The sequence below is a fragment of the Aphanomyces invadans genome (assembly GCF_000520115.1).
Source record: "Aphanomyces invadans strain NJM9701 unplaced genomic scaffold supercont1.46, whole genome shotgun sequence".
Lineage (NCBI taxonomy): Eukaryota > Oomycota > Saprolegniomycetes > Saprolegniales > Verrucalvaceae > Aphanomyces > Aphanomyces invadans.
In genome coordinates, this window is record NW_008580191.1 from 28,341 (window position 1) to 48,499 (window position 20,159).

A 20,159-nucleotide genomic window follows, 5' to 3' on the forward strand; every position below is an offset into this window, starting at 1 on the left:
ACTGGCGACATTTTTCCGTCGGCCACTGTAATGCTTGGCCTTGGCCGCCTCGTCTAGAGGATTGGTCGTCGCACATGCTTACAATTAGCAGCAGCCGTCGGTCGGGCAAGGCCCGTGTGTTCAGTCCGAAGCTGTCCATAGATGGATCGTAGCCTTACTTCCCTTCGCACCAAGGCGATTTTCCTCGCCGTTGCGGTTGATCCACTCGCGCGAATACGATCGATCCCATTGCACGCGACCAAAAGAGACGCGGGCGACGTTCCCGAACCAGCTTGGCAACCGCGAGCCCACGCACCCACGTCGCTCTATGTGACACACAGAAACGTACCCCTCTGTGGTGGTCCAGTTGAAACTCGCTCAGCGGCGCCAGAGACGAATTCGTATGCTTACTGAACTCATACTTGTTCTTGGCACCATGGACTGGCTGCTACCTGCGGGTGTACGCCAACGCTGCTCGCTCTGGGAAGCGGCATTCGTGCCGAGAGGTCCGCCCGACGGCATGGGTCGTCCGCCACACAGGATTCGGTAGCGCCACCTTCGCCGTGTTGTGAAAACTGTCTCACCATTTTTCCTGTTGTTTAGATGGATGCGGATTAATATGACCGAAAATCACCAACACCTGTCGTTCTTGTACCCTTCAGTAGACTTTATTGAAGCGATGTGTACATCTGAGCGAAATAGTCATAGTTGGAGCGATATAATGACCTGTTGCGTAACGGAATTCCACTCGATTCCCTGGTCCGACTGCTGACGGGATGCGCTCCCACGTCGTTGTCCCACCGCCGCGTGCAATGCAAGTGGGTGTGGAAGTTTTGGCGGTGCTCGGCGGACGATGTGCGCCACGCGCCAACGACACCTCTACGGGACGCGACGGATATCCCCCGTGGTACGAGGCTGGTCCATACTACACGTGTTGACAACCATCCCTGTGTGCCCCTCCCAGGACAACAGCGTCCGCAGGGTCAGGCCCAGGGTTCACCTGCTAGACAAGTGGCCGCTACCGCTTGTGAACGACTTGGCTTATTCCTGCGTTGTTGGCGACGTGCACCCATCGTATTTCGCGTTCACGAAGTGAGATTCTGCGTGTTGTCTCACAACACGCGCAAGTCTCATGATGTGGTCGTGTTGCTCCATTGTTGCGTGTGGGGCAGGAATGGTGGGGATGTGTGTAGATGCTGTCAACACGAAGCTGCGACTTCCACCGAAGAGAGCCCCATCGTACGTTTGGGTTCGAAAATCGCGTGCTGGACTTGCACTCGATGGTAATCTCTGCTGGATTTGGCGTAATGGTCGACGTGGAGGAGCTGCCAGTGGCGAGCGTTGTTCGGGTGCCCCCTTTCTTCTCATCGCAGTTTTCCATATATCCACATCCTGTGGCTACGATTGGGGATGTTGTTGGTCAAGACCGTGTGCCGACTGAGGTCATGATCGGGGCGGGCGATGGCCAAAGCTGCTTCCAACGCGGCGACGTGAGCGGGGGTTGGCACCATGGGCAGGAAGCACTTGCACGTGGAGAACCGATTGAAATGGCGGACGCATTGCTTGCGGTAGATGGGCTGCCCGGGGTCGAACGGCGGTCGCGCCGGGGGCAGATGCGTCACGTCGGACGACGTGAACCGGTGACGAGTTTGCATGGACGAGTCGATTCGAAGCTTGGTTTGGTACGGTTTGGGAAGCTGGCGAGACAACACGGGGGGGATTTGCGACTTTGTCCGTTTTGAAAACCTACCAACACGTCGGACGACGATGGGGGACGGAGGTGGCGGCAGTGTTGACGTACTTCATGGGGACTAGACTTGGCACAAACAGCGGCGTTGTCGACGGTGGCACCACGACGGCCAGCGCCATGGCAGCCGACGTGGATTGCATGTGCCTGGTGGGAATCGCCATCGTCGGTACCAACGCAATGTGCGGCAGCAAGGCCGCCACGAGTTGGTCAGACTTGGCAGGGTCGACAGGGAGAGGGAACATTGGTGGGTGCTCCGTGTTGCTCGGGGACGTAGGTAGCGGCGTTGCCCGCGAGGAACCATCTCCGGGGCAGCCTCCCATGCTGCGACGAAGGGTACTTTTGTCGGCGCTGCGTATGGCCAGCCCAGTCTCCACGAGAGATAACGACACAACGTGTTTGTCCAATTCGCACACGAGTCGTAGCTCGGGTGCTGCGGGGTTCTCGATCGCCGCGACCTTACCATATTGGCCCACGTGGTACATAGCTCGGCCCACGCACGCCGCAGCGTACAGCTCGTTCCAGTGGCGAAGCATCTGCAGTGTCCGTGCCCGGGGGCAGCACCCAGTGTATTCACACGCGGCGGCAAAGTCGGTTGCTGTGAATCGAAACGACAGGCCTCGCTACCGTCGAGAGCACATATGAGGTGCTCGTTTGCATTGGTCTCAACGAGGCATCGTTCCGTACTTGGTCGATCGCTAGCACGAGGAGCTTGCCTTGCAGCTCGACTCCACGATGGTGCACTCTGAGCACCTAGAGAAAGCAACGTCATGACATCGTTTGCTACTTTGACGGCGGCCCACGTCGACACCTGGACAACGTACAGGAAACTGGAGCGAGTTGCCCTGGCGAATGTCGTCGACTCTGCGCTTGGCCAGCTCGCGCCGCACGAGACTTTGGATTTTCGTCGCCGCTGCGGCCATGTCTTGCAGCGTCCGCCGCGACACACACCTAAAGCACACATGAGACGTACGATCCATCGAGTGTTGGCATCACGTACCCGCGACGGACAGCTTGGATTGTCGTCGCCGCGCGGGCTCGTTCGTGTCGGACAAACTTGCGCCGGTGGAGCAACTGCTGCAGCTGGTACACTTGGTCGTCGCGGATGCGGTCGAAGAGCAGCACGCGCGATCGGCGGGACCGAACGACGTGGCCCCGATACACACGCTGGATGTTCACCGCTGCTTCGTAATGAATCAAGGCGGATGTTTGGTGGTCGCGCAACCGCTGCAGCTGGGGCAGCAACTGCACGACAAAATTGCGGAAAATGAAACACGTGGGGACGGCAACGACAGTACCAGCACGTACGACCCAGGAGCCGCGGCAGCTGGAACAAGCACGACCTGGTTCAGCATCGTCTCGACTTGCTCCGTGGACAATCGAACGGTAGTCTTCGCCTCGTGCAGCATGGCTTGCTCCTTGGGGGCTACGCTGCTTCTTCCCCCACGCGTTCGGCGTCGCTGATGCACGCCGAGAAATGCTTTGCGGCGACCTACCTCGCCAACCCGGTCGTGCGGTGAAACAGCGTCCTGCTATGGGTACCAACCTCGTATTGCAGTGTGTGTCGACGGCCGCTCGTCTCCGTGTGCGGTCGCTGTGCCATGACTAGCGTCGTGCAGCAAGAACGATAGCTCGTCGTCCGAGATGTACAATCCATTGCACACGCTGCCGTTGTCGGGCACGAACACTGCAAAGTGATTGAGGCGGGACACCGATATCGTGACCGTCGAAGATCCCGTCGGTCGCACCGTCTTCGTGCCGACCGCGGGCAATGTCAACACCCGCTGCGTCAAGCGGACGTGCAGGGCCGGGGGCAACTTGAACAAACACAGGAACCGCTTAAAGTTGACGACAATGTGGTCGCAAAAGGTGCGCCGGGCCAAATACGTGGGAAGCGGGTAGTCGAGCGGATTCGCATTCAACGCTTGTTTGTAAAACGATTCCGCGCGCTTGACCAAGCCCACCGACTGCAAGTAGATGGCAAACGCGGCGCACATGAAGGCGTTGCCAGGTTGCCAGGCCAGCGCCGCAAAAAAGGACCGCGCCTCGCACTGCGGGACAGCGTTGAGAATGGGCGACACACGATGGCGACAGAGCCACACAACGTTGCCAGTCATGCAACCGCGAGGCGTACCTGCTTCAAGTCAGCGTCGACAAGCCCCAGCGTTTTTGCCTTGTGGAGGTACACCATCGCAACTTCGACGCTGGCGCATTGCACTTGCAGAATAATGGCCATCACGAGGGGAAACATCGAGTACTGGGGGAAACGATCGAGACCGTCTTGCGCAAGTTGCGCGGCGCCGGGCAGGTCGTATAGACCCAGCAGCCGGACGAGCGTGCACGCAAGGAGAGACTGTTCCGTGCCATGGGCCCAACTGCATCCCTTGCACCGGGTGCACACCTACACACGCCTCTCCGTTGACGTTCATGTTGGCGACAGCGCGCGCGCCCTACAGCGTGTCGTTGCGTAGATCGAGCCATCGCCCTGACATTCGCTTGGTTTTCATAACGAATTCGTTTGACGCGCGCCCGCCCTTCGCCACAGTCTTAGCCAACGAAACGAAATGGACAAGCCGACCTCGGCAGCCGCGGTACACTCGCTGAATAGTCAAACAACTTGCCGTGTGCTTGTCGTGCCGCCGTTGGCGGGCCTTTCGTCGCCCCCAGTGTCCCCGAACCACGCGTTGGAGGAGCTGCACTTTGGCGATGGTGTCCAATACCACCTCTGTCGCCAGGCGATCGCTATCGTAGATGATGCCGACACAGCGTCGGTTGCGGTCGCGGTTTACCGTGTCAGCACCCCCCGCACCCACGCTTGAATTTTCCTCGCCTGCAAAAACGCTTGGCGAGCACGCAGTTGATGGATGCGCTGGCGTCCGCAATGCCCTCGGAAGATGCGCTGAATGAGAAGCGCTTTCTGCTGGTTAATCGGGCCAAAGAAGGCGTGGAGAGCGCGGCGGCAACGGTGTCCCCGGACCTGGTCCCCACTCATCAGATCCACGTCGTGCATGCCAGGGAAAAAAACGTACAACACGTTGAATGGTCCGGGCGGCATGGTGGGCTTCTGCACATGCAGCGGGCGAACTCGACAGCGACGAGTCCGTTTGTCGTAGCGCCATGGCTTGCCGCCGACGCTTGGAATTGTATAGGACAAGCACGCGTTGGTCCAGGGACGAGAGCTGAACCGGGAGCTTTGGACTGGCGCCACTCGACGGACAGGATGCTCTTAGCCGCCTGCGCTTTGATGTAGCGACATGCGTCGACTTTGCGCCGGCCGGTTGGGGCCATTCGCTGGACTTTGTCGGAATCCCTGGCGTCGCACATTGCACGGCCAAGCGAGGCAACGTGGTCAAGTCGCCATCTCGTCCCATGTCGTGCAAAATGCAGAGCAGTTTCACGGGCATGCGGAACCGACACGAGGGCGTCTCGATGCGTGATACGCTCGTCAAACCGACTCTGTGTGAGGAACTGGGGGCGACCCTCGCTGCTTTCTCGTCAAGGATTCCTTTAGAGTCCGTGGAAGGGGGGGGCTTGTGGGATGCGTTTCCGCGGCCACACAAGGGAGAGCCGTCCCGTTACTTTGAAGCGTGTGCTATTCCCTCCCGCCAACGCGTTTGTGGTCCTGGAGAATGCCATCAACTGTGATCGGTCACACGACAAAACGTAGTCGCCTGTGGCCTGGCGGAGTCCCCTTGGACGGTGCCCATCGCGACGTCGCCGTTCGGGTCACGTGTCATCTCGAGAAACGTTCGGTAACGGCGGCATCACACGTCGTACATCTATTTCCATCCCCGGCGCCACCGCCGGCGATCCCGAGGCCTTTCCAGACCATGGACAGCGGAGGCAACCAAAGCCCACCAGTGTTTCTGACAGAGGCAAAGGTCGGGCGGCATGTGTACCCCACGCCTGAGCTCGCCGACGTCGAGCCGATCGTGTCCGGGGTGTCACTGGTCAGTGTCCCCCGTCTCGCCTTTTTCCACGTTCTCAACCTCATTCAGCCTGGTTTTCCCGTGATTCCTCTCCTTGAATGCATTGTCGTGCCGTTCGTTTGGGCGATCCACCGGGGTGTGCTCTCACCGTCGTTGTCCGTGTGCAGATGTCGCAATCGACGCTGCTGCTCAAGAAGCGCAAGGAGCTGCGCGAGATCAACGACGCGCTCGACTTTATGAAGGAAGAATACGCACAGCGCGTCGAAACGTGCGCGGAGCGGCAGCGTGAGTTCGAGCGCAAGCAGGACGAGATGCGCGAGCAAGTCGCCAAGTTTGAAAAGTTCATCAAAGAAAACGACTCGAAACGAACGCGGGCCGAGCTCAAAGCCAAGACGGAGCACCGATCGGCAGAACAGAACGACGTTCGAAAGAAGCAGCTCGTGCTCCAGCTCGACAAGGACGTGGCGACCCGCGAATCGCTCGAGAAGCGGCGAGACCAGCTCCTCAAGTACCGAACGTACTTGGACTCGGCCGTCGACGCATCCGAGCAGGAATACGAGGAAATTGCAGACATTTTAAACCGGTACGCGACCCTGCTTGACGCGAACAACGACCTGAAAGCGCAAGTGCAAAGCGCGGAATCCCAGGTGGGGGTCCATGGAGGACGTGGCAGCACCATGGCGCCGCTAACAGTCCGGCGAGTAGATTGACAAGCTGCGGCAAGACCTGCGCACGTTCAAAACCGAGATGGAAAACACAATCTTGGTTCAAAACAGCGAGATCCACGGGTACGTGCGCGGAATGGAACGAACGGACGATTTGCGTCGTCACGAACAAACGACGTAGCCACCAGCAACACTTGGAGAAGATTCGCGGGGAAACGTTTCAGCTCGACTTGGACCGTGGCCGCGACGACCGGGTCTCGAACGGCCGGAGCCGCGAGTCGGGGCAAATCGTCCTCGCCATCAAGAACCTGTACAACCGATGCCGCACGAGTGGAAAGATCCCTCCCGTGAAGGAAACCCCCGGCGAAACCATGGTGTACATGACCGCGATCCTCAAAGTTGTCGCCGAGCGCATCGTGGACCTCGACTTTATCACGGCATCGTACGCAGGTGGCAGTGCTGGCGGCGGTCCCGTCGTCGACGCCACTGGCGCATCCAACCCAAGACATGGCAAGTCCAAGAAGCAGCCCCCAGTCACATAATAACTACTGAAACTTGTCAATGACATTAGTTGCGGCCGTCCACCAAAGCCGTGGTACGGTAAAGTTGGGAGAATTAGGTGGCCAGCCTCCGATCATGAAGATCCAGGACGGGGATTGTGCCGTGTTGTGGAGGAGGCGTGCTCACGTGGACGCGTTTGCGCGCTGACACCAGCCATGGAGCGTCATGGATCAAAATGGCGTCGCATAAGTTGAGCCGTTGATGGGGCGGAAGTGGGGATCTCGATGAGGGGAATTTTCCCAGGGAGAGGCGGGGACGGAATCCGGTTGTGGTGCGCTTCCCCCGTGGAGATGGACAATCCAGACGACAATAATATCGTCAAGAATTCTGCAAATTCCACCACATTTGTAGTTGATTCATTTATTGGGAGCGGAGCTACTAGTAGCTTACAAATAGAAAACGTCGGGCGAAGGATGATTGGGTTTTCCAAATGCATGAAATAAAGACATGGGGAATACATAGATCAAGCATCATCTATATTTTCCCCTATGGATTTCGACGATGGCACCACAGACAGTGTTCTGTGCCACCTTGTCGTTACCTTCCCTTCTTGGCTAAAATTAGGATTCTTTCCTATACGGAACACCACGCCCCCCCATCAACCAAGTAAAAGGGCCAATGAGCGCCGGGCGAATTCATCGTGCGGGGATTTTTGCCCCTTTCACGTCTCCAGAGGAGCCAACCTTACTCTCCAATCTCTGACCAAGTGGCCGCGCTGCCACCTTGCTTCGAGACCGACGCTCCAACACCTTTCTCCACGGCGACCTTCCGTCCGTCTGATCCCTCCATCCTTTACAACTTACCTTGTACTTCCTTCCCTTCAATGGACTCCTCGCCGCCTCAACGCACGCTGGCGCCTCCTCCAGGGTTGATGCCGTTAAGCGGCCCGGTCGACATTGACATTTCGACGCTATCGCTCGACGCCGCGGGCCCCATTGGGTTCCGGTCGATCGCGCAGCAATCGCAGCCTGAAGCGGAACCCATGCTGGATCATCACCACCAAAACTTTGCGGCGACATCGTCGTCGCCCACGGGAAGCAACGGCAGTCCCCGTTCAGTGTCGCCACCACTGTCATCGTCGCCGACCGTCCTTCCCGCCACCTTTCTCAAAACGATTTGCGACCAACTTGAATTTTACTTTTGCGACGACAACCTCTTGGGCGATCTCTTCCTCCTCAAAAACATGAACGCCGATGGATACGGTAAGCTCCCCGTGACTGAGACAATGCCTCTCATTGTTGCGAATCCCCAGTGAAACTCGAGCTCTTGGCAACGTTTGGCCGCGTCAAGAAACTCACGACGGACCTCGACCTCCTCAAGCAGTCTTTGGAATTGTCGACCAAGTTGCTTCTCAGTGAAGACTCGTTGTCGGTGTGCCGCAAAGACCCGCTCCCGTATGACCAGACGTACCACGGCAAGCTCGCGCGGACGGCGATTGCGTACAACTTGGCAGAGGACGCATCGATCGCGTCGCTCAAGGAAACATTCCGCACGTGTGGCGAGATTTCGTACTTGCGCCTGCTCAAGAAGAACGGGGTCACGGGGCGCAATGCCGTGCTCAAGCCGCCAATTGCTGCTGGTGAAACGTACGAACGCGTGTGTGTTTGAGATGTCACGATGACGTGTTTTCTCGCGTTGGGTAGGTACGCCATCATTGAGTTTGAAGACCCCGATATGACAAACCATGCCGTGCTGACGTTATCGGACCAGTACAACTGGCGCACGGGCATGCAAGTTGTGTTGTTTGACGGGACAACCGTCGACAAGCTCAAGCAGCGCATGTTTCCCGTCGATATGGACCAGCGCCGCGGCCGGGCCAAGTCGGCCGCCGCCGCATTCATGCACGCGCCCATGTCGTCGCGATCGGCGTCGTCGTCTGGGTCGGCGCCTGTGCCGACGCCGGTGCACGTGGACGCTGTTGGCGAAGGCCTGAACGACTTGACGGAGGGCAAAGTGAGCACGGGGACGGTCTTTTCGATCCGCGGCGCGGGCGGACTCATCACGCCGACGCGCCAGGATGGCTCGTCCATCTCGTTTCGGCTTGTGCCAGACGACGACGGCGTGATTGATATTCGCCAGGGTGACTATGTCAGCTTCACGGTGGGCAAGAACAAAAAATCGGGCCGCAAGTACGCGTCCAAGGTCAAGCTCGAGTTTCGCCCGCCAACCAACCTCCCTGCCTGGGGCGGCAGCCTCCAGCAAGACAGCCACCGCGAACGCGGCAATAGCAACAGCAGCGGCCGGTACGAAATCCCCGCGAGTCGCAACCGTGCCCAGACTGTGGATGCGGCGACGCCGTCGCTGACCCGCGGCCGGTCCATCTCGACGGGGCACAACAACCAGCCGCGCCCACGCCTGCCGCTCAAGAGTCCCGAAGCCACCTACCGCAGCACGTCGTCCAACTCGACTGTGTCTACGGCAGACCTGTTCCGCCAAGCAATCGGTCCCGATGGTATGCCCCATTGAATTGGTGGAGTGGTGCTGACAAATGTGGCGCATAGGTACGCGTGGATTTGGAGAGCTGCGACAACGCCAGGCGTCGCAGGAATCGGCTGCATTTGTACAAGAACTGTCTGGCCGTCGGCGCGCGGCGTCGTCGACGATGATGCCTCCCGCGTCGACTCCATTTTATTAACTATTGGCGTGCATTGTGTTTACCCTGGCTCGGAAGATGATGGAGGACACTGCGAGGGGATGGAAGCGGTGCATGGCAGGGCTCGGATGGAGGAAGGCTCTGGTGACTACTCAACGAGGCGAGGTTCGGTCGAAGTGGATGAGATCGATGCCGGGTTTTCCTGCAAGCCATGCACGCGGGGGGGTCGCAAAGGTGCTGCCCGTCGCAAGTAGCACACGAGAAGATGCTGTCGCACTGGCATAGACAGTTGCCTCGTTGGCGGGGACGGACGACGTCGTCATGTGCAACTGATGGATTCCAGGCCAGAGGGCCGTGCTCAATCCGCATCCAGGGGCATCGAGCTCAAACGCCAGGACCTCATTTGTTCTATTCATTTTGCTGCCATGCATGGTGGAGTCCACAGGTCGCCAAGGGGACGTTCATCGAGTGCGGATAAACCACACCGATTGAGCGCGGGGAAGAAGACTCGGGGCAACAGAGCGTCCGCTGCGGAGACGGACGAGTGCCGAAGCATGGGGAGGTGGCGCAAACCTATCGGGACCAGTCCATCGTCTGTCGCTGTGTGTCATGAAGCAATTCAATGGCATCCTTGACGAGCGGGGCATCTTGTCCATGCGACAGCGTCAACCTGCTCAATCACCGTGTCAGGTCCAACAAGTGGAGAAGATGTGCATGGACGTACAAGCGGCACGCGGTGCGCAGGGCGGCGACGGCCTCTTCCGACGAATTCGTTCCAGAACCGAAGTGCGTGACCAAGAGGCGGGCGTACTTTAAGTAGCACAAGCCCTGGAACGCTTCCATGTTGAATCGCTTGTACAAGTGGGTCTGGTTGGCAAGAGCGGATTCATACGCTGTGCGCGCGTGGGCTATATCGGACGCGGTCGCAACCGCGGCGTGCTGGATGGACAATCGATTCGAATCATGTACAGTTTATCCTGTGTGCGCGGCGAAAAAACAGTACCTCCGTGCCAGTGATGATGTTGGCCAGGGTTTCAAGGGTCCGGGTGACGGTCGCGTGCCGTGGGCCATACAGTTCCTGCCCTCGTTCACATGGCATCAAGGTCAAGTCACGTCAGTCGGTGAAGCCAGACTACCCGAGCGATCTCGACGGCGTCAAGACGGCAGTCCACAGCGGCGCGTGTATCGTGCGACGCTTCCAACGCGTCGGCCTTTGCTTCCAGCCGGAGTATGTCGCCCAACAGAGCGTCTCCATGGGACGGTTCCTCTGACTCGCACGTCGGGTCGGTCAACGGGTGCCGCAGCTCGGACGTTGCGGCGTCCTCTGGCGTCTGCAAGAGGCATCACAATCGATGGTTGGAGGACGAAAATTGCCGTACGCTGCACCGGATGCACGAGCAAGTGAAAAAGTACGAAGCTTCGAGCTCTGCTTGGCGCTCCGACCGACACGTCATGAGCTCGATATACGAGATCTACCGCGATTCGAACGGGTCCTCAACCTTCACGAACAACACTGTACTGAGCGTACCGTGAGCTCTTCCCCGATCGAGACATCTCGGATCGTTCGTATGGCCAACTGACGCTTGTCGAAGGCCAGGATGCAATTGGGCGCGCACGAATGGTTGAGTAAGGCCGCGTCTGGGAACACGCCGATTCCCACGGGCACTTGCTCGGGCGTGCACACCGTGAATGCGTTGCAATTGAATTGACCAAACAGCGTCACGACTCGGTCCAATGTCGGTAACGCGGCCTTGAGCTTCATGCGAGTCATGAACGACAGCACCAGCATGCCCATGTCTCGGTAATCGTCAAGTTTGGACTGTTCGTGGGCATCCAAGTTGGACACCAAATGCTCGACGGCAGCCATGGACGCTTCCGACCGAAGGATGCGAATTGCCAGAAGGAGTGTTGGAGTCATCGGATTCGAATGCAGATGCTTCGAAAGATACGTACACTCGGCAGCATGCACTGCCCAGTCGGCTAACTGGCACGGTCGGCTGCAGTAATGCAAGGTTTTGCATAGACCACATCGCCTGGTGCCAGGGGAAAAGCATGTAGCGCAAGTTTTCGACATGTCGAGAGGTAATGCGGCGACGGGATCGCATCGCAGGAAGCATGTTCCTGCTCGAATGGCTTTGGTGGCGACTGCGCCATGGCCGCGGCCTTCAAGTTGCCGCTGCTCGTGCATCAATTCAAGCTTATCCGGAACACGCAATCTGGCCAATCATCAGGTGAGTTGAACTATCCGGATATGGTATCCAATCAAACACGAAGCACCATTTTTATACCAGTTCATCTTGATGTGAGTATATGAATTTGGGAAACGACAATAAATGTCGACGGGAGTTCTATTAAAACAAGATATGTATCGGTGAATTGTATTTGGAATTGACCAACGGCATTAAAATATCGAAGCCTCGAGCTCTTTCGGATACAGTATTCGGATCGGCGCGACGAACCAGTTGCTTCAACTAGATCTTTTTCGTGAACCATGACAAGCGCGGTGCTCGGGTACATTGGGATCATGATGTCCGTCGTCTTCTTCGGGACGACGTACGTCCCCGCCAAGCAGTTCCCGACGTACGACGGCATGGTGTTCCAGTGGTATATGGTGCGCCCTTCCCTCGCGTCTTCCCGTTGCAGCGGCGCTTGAGAGTGATGTGTAGTGTTCGGGGATCTTGGCCGTTGGGTTGTTTTGGGGCCTCGTCAGCAATCAATGGGATCACTTCGCCGAGCAAGGTATGTGATTCGTCTTTGCCATCTCGATCGACGGATTCTCCATCTTCAAAGTACATGCCGGAGTAGGAATGTACATGTTTCCCCAAGGGCTTCTCGGAGGATGCTTGTTTGCCCTGGCGAATGTGTTGATCCCGACGGTCGTTAACACCCTTGGGCTCGGAGTCGGTTTTATGCTGTGGAATGGCGCGAACATCACGATGGGCTACCTCGTCTCTCGCTTTGGTGCGCCGTCAAACCCTGTAGTTGTCATCTTCGCAATGGAACTGATGCGTTGGGCCAGGCCTCTTTGGTGTACACCCGACGATTCCATCCCATCCATGGCTTAGTGCACTTGGCATCTTGTTCATGCTTGCGTCAATCGTGGTCTACGGCATGGTCCAGCCAAAGCTGGCAAGCCATGCATCGCCATCTCCACATCGTCCACCCGCCGATCCGCTTGTTGACGTGGCGACTGTGGACGAATCGACTCCGCTCATGCAAAAGGACTATACCTCAAGCTCCGATTCAATTCTCGACCTGGATTTGAGCGCCATGTCCAAGGAAAACTTGGCCGAGTCGTTGATCCATCCTGAACTGCCCAACTATGGTACACCCCCAACATGAACCACGCATGCGTGATGTCATTTGGTAGGACCGTTCTCGCTGCCTGCCGAAGTCCACGAGCATGTCGCGATCGCAAATGCCGCCGACGAACGAAAACGCAAGTACATTGGCGTTGGGTTGGCTCTCTTCCTCGGCTGCATTCTCGGCAACTGCCTCACGCCGTACGTGCTCTGGCAACAGAGCTGCACGGCCGTCGGGGGCTGCAACCCACTCAACTTTTTGTTTTCTCAATGCATGGGCATATACGTCACGTCGACCGTGTGCTTTTTGATCTATGCGTCGTTCTTCCGCTACCACAAGCGAAGCATGCCGCGCAGTGCGATGCGCCCCGCCTATGTCTCTGGTACGCGCTGAGGTGTGTCATCGTCGGGCTCGACACGATGGTGTTCGTAGGGCTGCTGTGGGCCATGGGCCTGGCCGGTCAGCTCCTGAGTGCAGGCAACCTCGGGTTTGACATGGTCTACCCTCTGACGTCGATCGGGCCCGCGATGGTGTCGATGCTCTGGAGCGCAATCTACTTCAAGGAAATTGAAGGGAAGCGGAATATGACCATCATGGCCATTGGCACGGCGATGATCGTTGCAGGCACGGCATTGCGCGCGATCGCGGCCTAGACGGACCACCCTGTCCGGTCGAATTGCTGCTCAATATCCATCATGGAATCCGTTTTCAAGCAAGCTGTGTTGTACATGTTGGCATGGCGATTCGTTGAACGAAGCGAGATGGATGAATTTGGCGCGGCGTGGTCGATTTCTGCGTGGCGCTTGCAAGGTAGCACGCATGCTACCGTTGGGAAGTCTCGACAACGGCGTGCTTGGTCTCGTGGAGTGTCGACGTCTTGGGATGGTGGCGGCGTTCTCGGTCGGTCCAGTCGGTTGACGGAATGTCGAGCGCGACTTCAATGTCGGTCGACGGCTTGAGCCACTCGAGATATTGCAAATACAAAAACAAACACGCGGCGATGGTACATCCGAGGATGCCGGCGACGGGTCCCATCCCGTAGTACTTTCGAAACCTACGATCAGCACCACGATCGCTCGCCGCACGCGGTAAAACACTGCGATGGGGTACCTATGGATGAGCGGAGGCGTCGGGAGCTGAACCACGTTGCGGTACACGCGCTCGGTCCGCTCGGCGACGTCGTACCAATTGTACATTTTTTCGACCCGGTTGTGAAAATTTTGCTTGTCAACCTACATTCCCGTCCATTAGACCACGTCGGCATGCACGTGCAGATGACCTTGGCGAGGAGCGGAATCGACTCGACGACGGCGTCGGCCAAGTCCTCGGGCGTAATGTCTTTGGAGAATCGAATCATGTCGGGCGGGAGGACCTCGGGCACGCCACCGACACGTGTACTCACGACAAAGAGCCCGCACGCCGCCGCTTCGAGAATCGCAATGCAAAACGACTCGGTCAAGGACGAGTTGAGGAATATGTGGCCTTGATTGAGCACGTGTCGGACCTGCTCGTGCGGAACGGCGCCCCACAGCGTCACGCGGTCATGGAGCTGGCACTTTTCCCGCATTTCCTCGAGGAGGAGGCGCTTGTTGCCATCGCCGCCAATGAGAAATTTGACGTTGGGACACCGGGCGCACACTAGCTCAATCGTCTACACACGAGCCACATGCAGCAGCAGCATCCACGTGTTGGGAGGCCGCCCATCGGACACTCGAATCGTCATGGAGAGCTCGCGTACCTTGCCAACAAGGTCGATACCTTTGCGGTACACGAGTCGCGAGATAATGACGACAGTGATGGGATCGCGAAGGGGGTCGAGCGGCGGTGACGGCGTCGTGGCGGACGTCGTGGATGGTGTGAACTTGGAGGCATCGACGGCGTTTGGGATCGTCGACACGATGGACGGGTCCAACGACGCGCGAAGCACGAGATTTTCTTTGCACGTGTGGGACACGCATATGGCGTGGTCGATGTCGGACAGCGTAAACTTCATCACCTGGACGCCGTGGCGATGACATGACGTGTGGAGAAGGTGCATGATACCTTGTTGAGGTGTATGGACGCTGCGTCGGCAAACCCAAAGAGCGAATGGTCGGTGTAGATCGCCTTGTACCCCATCGTCTTGGCTTGCAAGATGCATTCGTGCATGAAGGCGGACGTGGCCTGATGGCCGTGCACGATCTGGATGCGTTCGCGTATCAACACAGTGCGAAAGAGACCAAACCCCGCCGTGAACGTCGGCAACGTCACGTTGTCGACCATGGGCACCAGCGGAAGGTAGTACACTTTCAAATTGTTCGTCATGTACCGAATACCTTGGCGCTTGTCGGGGCCGTCCGTCTGATGCGTGATCACAATCACTTTGTGGCCTCGGCGGAGGAGACACTGCGACAAACTCCAGATGTGCATCTCCACACCACCAAGGCGAGGGTAGAAGAAGTCGCAGCACATGGCAATCCGCATCGGCTCTGTCGAGGAGCTGTCCGCATTGCCGCCGCTTTCGTACATCGTGGAAACCCTTTCTGGCGATCGTTTAACCGTTTTGGCGACGGATGTGTAAACGCGAGATTTGTCACCTTAATACTTGACCAATCCATGTGTTTAACTGAAGGTTAAACTACCCTACTGGGCAATGAAGTCCAATGAGGAGCACGTTGTCATTCAACGTGCACATGAAAAGGTTTAAACTGTGTAAATGCATAATTTATCGTACAATGATATGAAGGTCAGGACTTGTCGCCAGGAATTTGCATCATGGCGGACGAGGTGCTGGTGGAACTGCCTGTGCAGAACGGAAATGGCGTGGAAGGCCGAAATGTGGCGCTGGACACTTGGATCCGTGTCAAGTTATTCGATGATGCCCCCCTGATTGAAGGCAGCGTGTATACGTTGGATCCTGTGTCTGGCTTTCTGGTCGTCAAGAGTGTGGACTCGACTCAACTCTTGAACATCGCATCAGTCCAGAGCGTCGAGATTATCGAGAAAGACGAAGATTCGTGGGAATCGTCGCTCACGGCTCGGTCATCTGGCCCGCCGTGCGCTGTTTCTGAGGACAAGCTGCAAAAACTGGAGTTGCAGAGCCGCGAGTTGGCTGAAAAAGCCCTCGCCTCCATTGGAAAGAACGTGTCCCCGTTCGGCCAGTCTATCTTCGACGCGCTGAGCAAAACGATGCCCTGTCACTGGGAAGGCCAACACATCCGCGTCATGGAAGTCGTCATCCACCCTCCGTATGACAGCAAGAATTGCTCCTCGTCGGACCAAGTGATGCTGGATCGCATCAAGAAGATTTTGGATGCATTGCATCGCAAACTGGCCAAGCAGCAATAGTACACACAGGACGGTGGCAAGTCTAATATACGAGTAGCGCCAATGAATTGCCTTGGCGCGGCCAGCATCAACGGAGAACGCTGCTTACACATACTCTGTGGCGATTTCGTCAAAGTCTTCCACCGTGGCAGCATGTGCTAGCGGAGGTGGCGCGCGCTTGGCCACCTTGTGCACGTCGCGCTCTAAGTGATGCACGAGGCTTGCCATCATGTCTGCTTGATCAGATGCCATTGGCGCCGCTTCAATGGATCGATTGACCAAGTCGATGTGAATTGTCATGGCTGATGCAACCGCAGCCGCGTCGTCGCGTGCGAGCTTGTCCGCATCGAAATGAGCATTCATGTCATGTACAACCTGCAGGACGACGCCCGCTGGATAAGACCAGTGTAATGGATGAACACGTACTGTTCGTTGGGAAAGGGATGCGTCGTTTGCGAGAAGCCGATCGCGATGTGCGCGGGCATCGTGGGCGTCCGGTCGTTCGTCCACGTAATGGAGGCATGCGCCACACGAGGCACAGGCAGCGGCGCCGTGGTATTCAATAAAGCCACATTCCAAGCAATTTGTAATGGGGCTTGCATGGGGCGGGCGGGGTTTGGGCTTGGCGATTTCAGCGGGCGAGGAGGCATCGCTTTCTCTTCTTGTCCGCCACCGTTCGTCGACAAGTCGAGCAGCAATGGTATGCGCCGTGGCGCTCTTTTCTTCGCCGATCATTTGCACGACGGCCTCATAGATACCGTCCTTGGACTCGATCGAGTCTATGAATGCCGCGATGTCCTGCGTCTCCGAGAACCCCAGCGCATCCGCCAGGGCGTTCTGCAGCCACTGTGCCATGGCAAATTATGCGAGTGCGCATTGACACGTAGTTTTTGATTCGTTAAAATTATTAGAAACGATAATTCATTGTCATCTTTTTAGCCAATAAAAAGTACAAACGTTTTAGCATTGTCCTCTTTATAGCCAATCAATAGGTCATTGTAGTGGCCTTTGCAAAAATATATTGACAAAAGTAGTGCATACTAGTACATGCTTTACTGTCGTGGACTGGTCGAAAAGGCAGAAACGCATTTGTATTGGTTAATTTTTAGCCAATGAAAGAGACGACATTCTCGCGCGATGACAATCCGCCAGAGGCACGGCCAGCTCCGCTGTCAACCCCAACGGACTGCCTCCAGGCATGACGCTACGCATGCGTGTACAAGGGTAATCCATCACGCAAACGGAGATCCTTGAGTACGTCGGGGTGGTGACATCTACTGGATCGAGGCCGTCGACTGGTCCATGTCCATCGACTCATGTCTGCCTCGATGCTGCAATGTTCGGGATTCTTGTACTTGGGGGCAATGAATGGAGGTATAATTGAAGTCGGTGCTGCTGGAGAGCTGGCAATGAATGGAGGTATAATTGAAGTCGGTGCTGCTGGAGAGTTGAGATCGAGACGACGAGTGGGGTTGATGAGGAAGGATGCAGCACTTCTCCACGGACGCGTCCATGACCTGCAGCGTTTTATCGGTCCAGATGTGCGCTGACATTGACGGCGACATCGTTCGATGAACAAACTCGATTGCACGACTGTCACCACGTCAAAGATACATTGAGCATGCCGACAAATCCTTTTCGATCGGGGACGACTGTGTATGGGTACCCTTCGGAGGTCAAGAATCGTTCGACTGCCGGTCGCAGACGTTGGTGATGCGAGTGATGCCCGGACCCGGTGACGACGCAGATGGAATCGCGGGTCTTGATGCTGGGGAGGAGCCACGCGAGCAATTCGACTGCTTCGGCAACGTGGAGCCCATGAAGGTCGACGATGCCGTCGACTTCGTAGTGGGGGTTCCGTGCATTGAAGATGAGGGTGGCGGCTTCAAAATGTGCCTGTTTCATCTCGTCGTTGAATTGCTGGCCTTGCCGAGACAAACTCTTGGCGGCAGCTTTGTTGTTGGCGCGAAATGCCCGCGTGGCGTTCATAAAGCACTGGTTGCGCGCGAGGGCCAAGTCCCGGGCCGTCGCGCGGGCCTTTTGGTACTGCGCCGCGACTTGGTCCCCGGTTTCCACCCATTGCGAGATGGACATGTTGGATTTCCCCACCATTTTTGATGTCGGTCGTTTGGTCGTCTAGACGAAAGCACCAACATGGTCAGGCTGCAACAACCCCTGCCGTTCATGTACCCCGGACGACGTGGTGGCACCAAACCACGAATTGCTTGCGTACGACGGCGGCGCGGGGGCCATGGCGACGGCGCGCTTGAAATCGAGCGACAGCTTGGCGTCGGTGGCATTCGTGGCATGGGATGTACCCCCTTGTAGCGCTGGAAAGTTCCACTCGAGCGGCTCGTCGCTCTCTTCTACGTCGTTGGCGGCAGACGCACACGACGAGTACTGCGACATTGCGACGGCAAACGAGTGGGCAAATGCACACTCGTCCCCTTGCAAGCACCCGCCGCGGATCCAGTACCGGCATGGGATCAGGTGCGTGTCGTGAAGAAACTAGGCACACGGGTAACTACGTCAAGGCAAAGGGGGAAAACGTGCCCAGCAGTCGGCGCGACGGCAGTCGCCTTGAAGGTAATGCCGACATACTTGGGCGTTGTTGCCTTTGGTCATCTCGGAGTCGATGATGCCTTGCATCGTGGCCTGACGAGATGGGCGCCATGACCAAACGAGGCACCATTAGCGACGCCGTACGCACGCACCTGCGCGCGATGAACATTCAAGTCCACTTCCTTGAGGAGATCCAGCAACCGTTCGGGGTCCATGGCTGGAAACTCGAGCAGCAATTGCTCGACAAGCTAGAGCAACGACCAGGTTTCGTCGAGACCCAACAAAATGCACATACCTCATATGCCACGGACCAGTAGAACGCATCTTCATTGTCGACGTCGACGTCATACGCGCCAGGATGGTCGGCAATTGCCGGTGGTTCGTCCTGCAGCACATGGCAACATCAAGCGTGGAAAAGGCCGACCGAATGTACCCGCGGCACAGGCACGAACGTCGATGCTGTCGCATCGAGTTGGGCAAGCTCTTCCTCGTCGGCGGTCGCGTCAGCATTGTCTGCCACGGACGCTGCCTCGTGCAAGAGTTCGAGCTGCGAGGGATTCTTCACGTACAAGATAAGTTCATCCACAAAGTTCTCCACTTGGGTCTACAGTCATGTCGGGTCCATCAAGTGTATGCTGTCATCGGGACGGACCTGGTGCGAGTCGTCGAGCCAGCCCATCAACAAGTCGAGCACTTCCTGCCGCTTCGCGTCTTCGACTTCGTCGTCTTCAGTCAAGGTGGGGCCGTCCTCCATGCAAAGCATCCCAAGGACGTACGGAGCAAACACGCTGTCGACGCCCAAGTGCGTCAACTGCGCGGCGGTCCAAACTTCCACGGCGGTCGGCATCGCTCCGACTGCCTTTTCCACACTATTTCCTCCACGCGACTTTTTATGACCGTGGTTTTCTGACCTGCAGAGGAACGATCAACATGTTGAAAATATGAAAATTTAAATAAACCCGAAATCACACTGATTTTCAGCCAATCCGAATGCACGATGTGACTCTCGCAGTTCCATCGTGGTCACGTCAAGACACCCACCACGCGAGGCAAACGGCAGCGATGGCAAGTAGACTGTCCGTGCTGTGTGTACGTATGAGGGCGACGCAGCGCGTAGAGGTGAGCTGCGCCTACCTGGACTCACAGAGGTACGAGATTATGCAGGCCGTCATCTGATTGGGAAAAAATCGACTCTGCTTACAAATTCAAAAATACACGCGCATAGTATTTTGGGACATGAAATTGCTCTGAAATAGTGTGACCACCACGTTTTGTTTTAACCGTTTTCGTTTCAATTGGAATTCACCTGCACAACTGTCCGAACTCGCAGTTTTGACCGGCACATCAAGGTAGCGTAGAAACAAAAAACGTCAGACGTCAAAATGCCTCTTCAATTGCTCGTCGCACTGGCGATCTTGGCGCTTTGTGATGGGCTCTTGACTGGCTCACGTCGTAAGTCGGCATACAAGCTACAGTGCGCGCCAGGTGGATAAAGCCACCCGGTTTTCTTTTAA

The 20,159-nt window shown here is 56.9% G+C and overlaps 9 protein-coding genes across 11 annotated transcripts; 4 read left to right on the forward strand and 5 right to left on the reverse strand.

The window, feature by feature from the left end:
* Positions 1–1,343: 1,343 nt before the first annotated feature.
* On the reverse strand, positions 1,344–5,097 carry H310_12973 (hypothetical protein; the record flags this gene model as incomplete). Its single annotated transcript, XM_008880288.1, has 12 exons — positions 1,344–1,725; positions 1,781–2,349; positions 2,414–2,479; positions 2,551–2,677; positions 2,727–2,971; positions 3,025–3,218; positions 3,273–3,777; positions 3,861–4,127; positions 4,181–4,260; positions 4,305–4,468; positions 4,516–4,703; positions 4,756–5,097. The coding sequence occupies 12 exons, from the start codon at positions 5,095–5,097 to the stop codon at positions 1,344–1,346; spliced, it is 3,129 nt and encodes a 1,042-aa protein (XP_008878510.1).
* Positions 5,098–5,473: 376 nt separating this feature from the next.
* On the forward strand, positions 5,474–7,138 carry H310_12974 (hypothetical protein). 3 transcript variants are annotated; one of them, XM_008880291.1, is made up of 4 exons: positions 5,474–5,676; positions 5,823–6,302; positions 6,361–6,443; positions 6,502–7,138. In XM_008880291.1, exons 1-4 carry the CDS (start codon positions 5,557–5,559, stop codon positions 6,860–6,862), a joined length of 1,044 nt encoding a protein of 347 aa, XP_008878513.1. In that variant the 5' UTR covers positions 5,474–5,556; the 3' UTR covers positions 6,863–7,138. The 3 variants fall into 3 exon arrangements, with proteins under 3 accessions (XP_008878513.1, XP_008878512.1, XP_008878511.1); XM_008880290.1 differs by having other exon boundaries at positions 6,361–7,138; XM_008880289.1 differs by lacking the exon at positions 5,474–5,676 and having other exon boundaries at positions 5,758–6,302.
* Positions 7,139–7,506: 368 nt separating this feature from the next.
* H310_12975 (hypothetical protein) lies at positions 7,507–9,544 on the forward strand. The gene is made up of 4 exons (XM_008880292.1): positions 7,507–8,083; positions 8,134–8,467; positions 8,525–9,333; positions 9,383–9,544. The coding sequence occupies exons 1-4, from the start codon at positions 7,705–7,707 to the stop codon at positions 9,514–9,516; spliced, it is 1,656 nt and encodes a 551-aa protein (XP_008878514.1). The 5' UTR covers positions 7,507–7,704; the 3' UTR covers positions 9,517–9,544.
* Positions 9,545–9,612: 68 nt separating this feature from the next.
* On the reverse strand, positions 9,613–11,671 carry H310_12976 (hypothetical protein). Its single transcript, XM_008880293.1, has 6 exons — positions 11,003–11,671; positions 10,854–10,946; positions 10,611–10,805; positions 10,478–10,552; positions 10,199–10,413; positions 9,613–10,144 (listed from the first exon to the last, which is right to left on the reverse strand). The coding sequence occupies exons 1-6, from the start codon at positions 11,660–11,662 to the stop codon at positions 10,048–10,050; spliced, it is 1,335 nt and encodes a 444-aa protein (XP_008878515.1). The 5' UTR covers positions 11,663–11,671; the 3' UTR covers positions 9,613–10,047.
* A 282-nt stretch (positions 11,672–11,953) lies between these two features.
* H310_12977 (hypothetical protein) lies at positions 11,954–13,747 on the forward strand. The gene is made up of 6 exons (XM_008880294.1): positions 11,954–12,085; positions 12,141–12,213; positions 12,280–12,435; positions 12,494–12,799; positions 12,845–13,159; positions 13,210–13,747. Exons 1-6 carry the CDS (start codon positions 11,966–11,968, stop codon positions 13,428–13,430), a joined length of 1,191 nt encoding a protein of 396 aa, XP_008878516.1. The 5' UTR covers positions 11,954–11,965; the 3' UTR covers positions 13,431–13,747.
* H310_12978 (hypothetical protein) lies at positions 13,600–15,293 on the reverse strand (the record flags this gene model as incomplete). The annotated part of the gene is made up of 5 exons (XM_008880295.1): positions 14,821–15,293; positions 14,516–14,773; positions 14,057–14,428; positions 13,888–14,009; positions 13,600–13,831 (listed from the first exon to the last, which is right to left on the reverse strand). The coding sequence occupies exons 1-5, from the start codon at positions 15,283–15,285 to the stop codon at positions 13,600–13,602; spliced, it is 1,449 nt and encodes a 482-aa protein (XP_008878517.1). The 5' UTR covers positions 15,286–15,293.
* A 216-nt stretch (positions 15,294–15,509) lies between these two features.
* On the forward strand, positions 15,510–16,197 carry H310_12979 (hypothetical protein). The gene has a single exon (XM_008880296.1). The coding sequence runs from the start codon at positions 15,532–15,534 to the stop codon at positions 16,102–16,104; it is 573 nt and encodes a 190-aa protein (XP_008878518.1). The 5' UTR covers positions 15,510–15,531; the 3' UTR covers positions 16,105–16,197.
* Positions 15,512–16,938, reverse strand: H310_12980 (hypothetical protein; the record flags this gene model as incomplete). Its single annotated transcript, XM_008880297.1, has 2 exons — positions 15,512–16,458; positions 16,510–16,938. 2 exons carry the CDS (start codon positions 16,936–16,938, stop codon positions 16,189–16,191), a joined length of 699 nt encoding a protein of 232 aa, XP_008878519.1. The 3' UTR covers positions 15,512–16,188.
* Positions 16,939–17,291: 353 nt separating this feature from the next.
* H310_12981 (hypothetical protein) lies at positions 17,292–19,544 on the reverse strand. The gene is made up of 7 exons (XM_008880298.1): positions 19,298–19,544; positions 19,079–19,249; positions 18,941–19,030; positions 18,798–18,893; positions 18,637–18,738; positions 18,274–18,591; positions 17,292–18,219 (listed from the first exon to the last, which is right to left on the reverse strand). The coding sequence occupies exons 1-7, from the start codon at positions 19,490–19,492 to the stop codon at positions 17,680–17,682; spliced, it is 1,512 nt and encodes a 503-aa protein (XP_008878520.1). The 5' UTR covers positions 19,493–19,544; the 3' UTR covers positions 17,292–17,679.
* Positions 19,545–20,159: the final 615 nt, after the last annotated feature.

Coding starts and splice junctions, on each gene's coding strand:
- H310_12974 (XM_008880291.1), top strand. CDS start 5,557: ATGGACAGCGGAGGCAACCAAAGCCCACCAGTGTTTCTGACAGAGGCA. Junction 6,303..6,360: donor TGCAAAGCGCGGAATCCCAG/GTGGGGGTCCAT, acceptor TCCGGCGAGTAG/ATTGACAAGCTGCGGCAAGA. Junction 6,444..6,501: donor CAAAACAGCGAGATCCACGG/GTACGTGCGCGG, acceptor CAAACGACGTAG/CCACCAGCAACACTTGGAGA.
- H310_12975 (XM_008880292.1), top strand. CDS start 7,705: ATGGACTCCTCGCCGCCTCAACGCACGCTGGCGCCTCCTCCAGGGTTG. Junction 8,084..8,133: donor CATGAACGCCGATGGATACG/GTAAGCTCCCCG, acceptor GCGAATCCCCAG/TGAAACTCGAGCTCTTGGCA. Junction 8,468..8,524: donor CCAATTGCTGCTGGTGAAAC/GTACGAACGCGT, acceptor CGCGTTGGGTAG/GTACGCCATCATTGAGTTTG.
- H310_12976 (XM_008880293.1), bottom strand. CDS start 11,662: ATGCACGAGCAGCGGCAACTTGAAGGCCGCGGCCATGGCGCAGTCGCC. Junction 10,947..11,002: donor CGATCGGGGAAGAGCTCACG/GTACGCTCAGTA, acceptor GAATCGCGGTAG/ATCTCGTATATCGAGCTCAT. Junction 10,553..10,610: donor ACGCCGTCGAGATCGCTCGG/GTAGTCTGGCTT, acceptor GAACGAGGGCAG/GAACTGTATGGCCCACGGCA.
- H310_12977 (XM_008880294.1), top strand. CDS start 11,966: ATGACAAGCGCGGTGCTCGGGTACATTGGGATCATGATGTCCGTCGTC. Junction 12,086..12,140: donor TGGTGTTCCAGTGGTATATG/GTGCGCCCTTCC, acceptor AGTGATGTGTAG/TGTTCGGGGATCTTGGCCGT. Junction 12,214..12,279: donor GGATCACTTCGCCGAGCAAG/GTATGTGATTCG, acceptor ATGCCGGAGTAG/GAATGTACATGTTTCCCCAA.
- H310_12979 (XM_008880296.1), top strand. CDS start 15,532: ATGGCGGACGAGGTGCTGGTGGAACTGCCTGTGCAGAACGGAAATGGC.
- H310_12981 (XM_008880298.1), bottom strand. CDS start 19,492: ATGCCGACCGCCGTGGAAGTTTGGACCGCCGCGCAGTTGACGCACTTG. Junction 19,031..19,078: donor CGTTCGTGCCTGTGCCGCGG/GTACATTCGGTC, acceptor CATGTGCTGCAG/GACGAACCACCGGCAATTGC. Junction 18,592..18,636: donor GCCGTCGCGCCGACTGCTGG/GCACGTTTTCCC, acceptor CCGTGTGCCTAG/TTTCTTCACGACACGCACCT.